The sequence below is a fragment of the Homalodisca vitripennis genome, chromosome 5 (genome assembly GCF_021130785.1).
Source record: "Homalodisca vitripennis isolate AUS2020 chromosome 5, UT_GWSS_2.1, whole genome shotgun sequence".
Taxonomy (NCBI): Eukaryota; Metazoa; Arthropoda; class Insecta; order Hemiptera; family Cicadellidae; genus Homalodisca; species Homalodisca vitripennis.
In genome coordinates this window covers 59,589,354-59,596,076 of record NC_060211.1, presented here as the reverse complement: position 1 = coordinate 59,596,076, position 6,723 = coordinate 59,589,354, and the positions used below count along the sequence as shown (strand labels likewise).

Genomic DNA, 6,723 nt, shown 5'->3' with positions numbered 1-6,723 from the left:
AACAAGACAGGGCCAATCAAGAGAAGATCAACCTTGTGAGGAACACCCTCATCATGAAGAAGACAACATTGAATTGGAAAACTTTTTTGACAGTGATTCTGACTAAATATTTTAAGATAGGAGCTTACTCTTTGTAATAAAATGTGGTTTTCAATTTGACATAAAAGCCTGTGTTCTTAATTTTTTCCTAACTCCACTTGGAAGCCAAGGGATACAAGTGGCACCTCTTATCAGATAGTAGCCCATATCATAAAGAGGAAAATTCAAACCAATATAAAAATAGGTTTTTTAGCATTTTGAAATACCAGTAAAAAATAATGTGCTAAATTTACTGGACATATTTGTACCTGGATTTGATTATATAACTTAAACTTTAAACCTTGTTTTCTCAAAACTCAAAAAGAGTCACTTGTACCCCTTGGCTTCTGACTCCTTCATATACAGTTGTTTTACTTTCATTCTTTAAAAATAATTTCTTCAGTATCTTGAATAGTTAGAATAATAATAATATTTTAAATTCTTATAATATTCCTTCTAAAATATCTGATTGAAATAACACGCATACACTTTGCAACCACCCACAAAATCTCCAGCTAGAATTCTTTTTACTTTCAGCTGTTCATGTTAACATGTCAGGTCTACCAAAACAAGAAAACGTATCTTTACTGCTATTATAACATCAGATGTTTAATTTAATAATATTTATAAAATAGCATGTAAATCTACTTATGGACATAACGGATTTTGGAACTGTGCCTTGCAGCAGTCATTTCAAACAGTACTGGACATAACGGCCTTTGCTGCTGTACTCACTGATGGATATAACGTATTTTGGAACTGTAGCTGTTGTGGACTTGACGAGTTTTGGAACTGCTGCAGATCTTTACAGATTATTTTAAAGGGGAAAAGACGAATTATGCATCTGTTTCAAACAGCAAAATGGTGGCTAACCTTGTCCTCTATCAGTTGGCACCAAAATCTCAATTTTCATTTTTGGTGGACATAACGAGTTTTGGAAATGGGCGACTCAATTGGGATATAGTAGATTTCATTTGGCTTTCACTAATTTTAGAACCAAAACTAACACTTGGAATGAAAGTGTATACAATTTCAGATTCTTTATGTAAATTGATGAAAATAATTTTAAAAGCTTGATTTTCCAAGATTAGAATGTACTTTTATAACAAAAATATCTGAACATGGCATTTCCTAAACATACTTTATGCAATGCTAAAATTTATATTTCAAACCCTCATAAATCATTCAAAATAAATTGCAACAGGAGATTGTAATTAAGTATTGTTTTCAATTCAAAGTCTTTTTATTCAATTTTAAAGTTGTATCTGATTGTATGAATATCTCTTCAAGTAATCCTCAATAACATCTTTACATTTTATAATATTCTTTTTTTATTTCATAAGATCCTTAATATATTTTACTACCATAAAAATGACTATCTTTTACAATATTCATTAAAAAAGTATAAGAATAAAAATCACTTACTGTGATAAAATAATTTTAGTTATCTTCAAAAATGAAAGGGTTGTTAAAAATTTCAAACTAATCTAGAACTTTCAAATGTTAACTTGAACAATTTAATTTTTGCTGAGCAATGTTCAAAGGTGAAACTTGTCTATTTAAATAGACAAAAAATGAATAAAACTTGTCTATTTATAGTAAAAAGATCAAATGAAACTACAAACATCACAATCACGAGCTCGGACTGATCATCTACATACAAACTGTTATGATAAGGCTAACCCAATATCTGAAATAAATTAATTACAGGAATGTATTCCAACACATCCAATGATTTGTTCCAGATGAGAACGGTAGTGGCGTCGGATTTATTGATTTCAAAGTTAATTAGTAATGGAAAAATGGTTCTAATCACACATGCCACAGCTAGATTAATAATGTTATTTAACTAAATGGGCAAACATTAATAATCTGTCATAGCTTTGTTTACTACAGGTGTGTGACATGACATTTTAATTCGCTGAGATATGATACCATTTGTTTGCCGATATTTAATTTAAAAGTTTAAGTCAGGATCCAACAGATCTGCCAGTCACTCGCCTTCCTAGCAGACATGAGGTCACACATGCTCATTGTAAGTGTTTCTCTTCTGTACCAACTTTATATTGCATCATTTTAGAGATCATAATGTTTGACATGAAGTTTTATTCTGTGTATTTCAGCATTTATTGAAAGTAACCCACAAAAACTGTGGGGTATTATCTATTAATATTTTAATTTAAATTAATGTCCTAGTTTTCTTTTATCAATAAACATTAATTTTGAACTGGTAGTAATGTATACATAATTAGTTCAATAATAAAGTGATTACAGCACAAAGCTAAAGTTGCTTTGAATTTACAAGTAAAAATAAAATATTTTATTATTATAAGTTTATTATTATTTATTAACACCCTTTTTTACTTTTTTTATCTGATCCTGTTAAACTATATATTTATGATACTGTTAAGGTGTATTCTCATATTTACGCACAAAGATCATCGAGACATTATAACATCGGGCCACATATAGGATGATTTAATACAGGCATTAACTTAATCAGTGCCAGTTCTTTAGGGCGCTAAAGTTTGTTTAAAACCACTTGCCAGCAACAGTCATCCCCTATAGTTATTGACTTACAGCTATGTATGTCATGGATAGTTCTGTCCAAAGCTTCAAATCCTCCCTTATAAACCATAGTACTCGTTCCCAGACAATTGGAGTGACAGTAATGTTTAAGTTAAGGGGTAACTTAAAATGCTGAATGCACAGGTTTTCCCAATTCAGCATCGTGGCCACTATTCCAGTGATGCAACCACAATTGCTATTATCTTTTATTTCCTTAGGCTTTGGAGGAATAAATCAACTAAATATTAATATACTATTTTTCTCAAAAAGTATTGTGAAAGGTTTTCAGGTTAAAGTATACACCTATATTTACATTAAAAAAATAAACATCTACTATTAGGAAAGAGAAATATAATTATAGAGGGAGTTTTTATTTTATAAACCACTTTTGTTTGTTGAGTAATCGAGGTTAATTAATTTTCAAATGTGTCACAAAATACAAAATCCATATCTTTGTATATAAAAATCTGGTATCACAATGATCGTTTATGTTAATCTCTAAATTTAAATGAAATTTTGTAGATAGCATATGTATTTTTTGTTCTAACTTAAAATTTTTTTTTTATTGATAAATGGTTGAAAACACTTCTAGAGCCTGCTAAATGTAATCAACTGTGTAAAACATAATTTTATGACTGTACAACCATATGTTTAATTCATTTAACCACAATTTTCGATTTGTTTACATTTAGTCTTGAAAGCATAGAGTTAGTTTGATAGTAAAATCACTTTTTTGTCAACCTTTTCTGCAAACGCTGGGTAGCATAGAGTAAGAAAATATCCAAATAAGCAACCATTTTGATTGGAAGATTTAAAGTGAAATTGTCCTGTTGCCTCGAATCTCAATGATACCGTCACATACCACAATATCGTTAAAAAGGCCAAAGTTCCTTGTTCGATTAGAATTCACAATAACCACTAACAAATCTCAAGGCCAGACAATGTCTGTTTGCTGCTTCGATTTAGAAAATCCATGTTTTTCTAATGGCAACAATTATATGATGCATGCTCACGTAATAAAACCGTCTAATTTATTTATATTAGCAAAAGAGAGATTTACTAAAATTAATTTGCACCAGGTAGTGCTTAATTGAATTTTAATTAACAGTTTTAATTTAGTATACAGCAATATAATTGTTTGGAGTAAAATCAACCTTTTCATACCTGGTTGATAAAATTTAATTCATGCATAGTAAGTAATAACGAATTTTTATATAACTTACTTATTTATTATTGATTGTACTTGAATTTAATACAATATATAATAATGCATCATTTGTACATAATATTAATTGTATAAAAGCCAAGCCACAGAGAAGCGTGGCTAGGTCATGTAATTGTTTTATATTTTATTTAGATTTAAAGCAAACCAATAAATTAAGAGAGGAAGTTTTTGTAATGATTGTTCATTTTGCAAATATGTCCCTTATATGCTATTTGTGGAAAATGTTTAGCTTCTTAAGTAATGCATAGCTTTAGAGGTATTGTGAGAAATGGTAGGTCAAATCCTTTGAAACATTAATTGAGGTATACGACACGCACATAAAATTACTTTGTCTAAAAATTAATGAAATGGCAGTTGGCATGCAATGGCCTCATCTACACCAAACTTTTTATGGGTTTTGTAGCAAAACAATTTTTCTTAAAACTCAAAATTTCCTTCCTGTGATGTGGCTCAGATTTATAGACATTTCTATAGTATGACTTCATGTAGTAGAAAAACTTAATAATTTCCTTGCCTTGAAAATTTAAATAACTTTTCATGTGTAATCATTAATTAGAATATTAATCACAAAATCAACACTTTTTGGATGTTGAAATTTTACTACAAAATCATATACAACATGAATTATCTACATTCCAGTAGTTGCCATCCAGATCATGTCAAAAAAATCCACACCGAATTTCAATAAACCCACCCTTAATAGACAAATTATTGTCCAGTTCACCCAGACTAGTCTTTAAGAGACCTCAATATTTGAAGAATATGCTTGTAAGACTCAGAATTCCATAATTCATGTTGAAAAAATTTTCAAAATTTATCTTTTGGCTGAAAAACTAAGTTGTGGTATTTGTAAAATTATGAATAGGATCAATTTAAACATAGCGTCATTCAAAAAGTTACTCAATAGCTGGGAAATTGGACTGTACCTCCCACAGGGTTTCCAAGGACTACCTACATTGGGAAAACTTCAAATTCTCTGTGGGTTAGAATGACCGGTCACAGTTTTGAATAAAGCAAAAAAGAAGAAAAATAGGCCAGTGGCCTTATACGCTATTCACCATAACAAAAGCTTTGAGGATTGCTGTGAACTAAAAGCTATAAGCAAAATTAAACCTTGTGAAATAACTCACGAAACGGTTTGAATCTAAGAAACTATGAATTGTTACATCAGCTAATATTACAATCTAAACAACCATATGGACTTAACATTCGCTAAGTCCTTCGTTTCCCCACTTGATTCTTTAGATTCTTATCTAGTAAATTTACCAAAATGAAAACGAAATATTGTACAAATAATAATATTAGTTTATTTTAAAAGAGCTCTTTATATTTGTATTTGGCCGTATCTGTCACATATGCGTTTAAATAAGCAAACTAAAATATGATCGGAAGACCAAACACCTGTCAAACGACTTTTATTTACGCTAAATTGTATAAATGGCAATAGCCTTATTTAATTCCAATAAACATTGAATCACAAAAAGTACTTGCTCCGCCGGGAGTCGAACCCGGATATCTCACTTGCCGGGTGAATGTGCTACCATTACACCACAGAGCGCTTACTTTTTCCGATTCAATTATTTTGGATTTGGCCGTATCTGTCACATATGCGTTTAAATAAGCAAACTAACATATGATCGTTATAACATATAACCTTATATATATATATATATATATATATATATATATATATATATATATATATATATATATACAGTATATAAAAGGTTTCATTGCATGTTTTCAACTGGATCTCCAGGATAAAATACAATACTAGAACTCAAATTATATGAAAATGCCTATTGTTTATAGTGTTTCCATGAGTCCATGTGATTTCAAAGTAGGCATTCCATATCGCATTTGTCCCCGTGACCAGCATATATTATGTTCATATTACTTCTGTTACAGATATACATAACGGCAGCCGCTGCCCTCGTCCTCCTACCTTCCGGAGAGGCTGGAGTGGTATCCCAGACTATGGTATCCAAATCAGGCATTACTGAAAGTACCGCTGGCGTGTTGAAGAAAACCGGTGTTACTAACCCTAGCGAATACTATTCCTTGAGTTACGTGTACAAGATCTACTCCGGCTGCTTGAAGACTTGCATGGGCAAGCTCGATGAAGAGGCTAAGCTGAAATGTCAAGCAGAAAAACAGGACAATTGTAAAAAAATGAACTCGTACAGCCTGAAAGACTTTATAATGTATCATATTTCAATGATGACTTTGGGGAAAGCCCTGCAGATGCCAGCAGCGTTACTAGGAGCCTCTTTCGGAGTAGTAGAGTCTGCTGCAGGAAATGCGGTAAAAGCGACGGGAGCTGTAGCAGGAGCTACGGGAGCGATTCTTGGATCAACGATGAGTGCGACAGGATCGTTAGTGGGGAACGCTATGGGAGCTACAATTGGAGCGGGAGTAAAGAATCCACTAGCAGCTTTGGGGTCCACTGGTAACAGCATAATCCCGAAGGTCAACCTTGGTATGCCAATGAATAAAAAGAGTTAGAATTTAAAAAAAACATTTACAAATTTATTCAAATCTGAAAATATGAAATAGTGCTACGTCAATCTCAATAAATATTATCTTTATATCATATTGTAATCTGAATACAATAAAGCATAAAGGCAACCCTGCTCTGTGTTTATTCTATCCCCAAGTAAATAACTGTTAATACATCTGTAATACAGTGGTAGTACGAGTCACATCATTGCAAGGTTAGCGGTATGAGCAATCACTGCACCCCACTTCTCCCCTCACCTTGCGGCGTTGCCACATTGTCATATCAGCTGATTCTCAGTATGAGACAACGCTTCATTGTTTCGCATCGTTCCGGAAGTTTACATCCGTTTTGT

General features: G+C 31.8%; 1 protein-coding gene across 1 annotated transcript; it reads left to right on the top strand.

The window, feature by feature from the left end:
- The first annotated feature begins 1,970 nt into the window (after positions 1 to 1,970).
- Positions 1,971 to 6,504, top strand: LOC124362274. Its single transcript, XM_046816630.1, has 2 exons — positions 1,971 to 2,113; positions 5,780 to 6,504. Exons 1-2 carry the CDS (start codon positions 2,093 to 2,095, stop codon positions 6,374 to 6,376), a joined length of 618 nt encoding a protein of 205 aa, XP_046672586.1. The 5' UTR covers positions 1,971 to 2,092; the 3' UTR covers positions 6,377 to 6,504.
- The last annotated feature ends 219 nt before the right edge of the window (positions 6,505 to 6,723 follow it).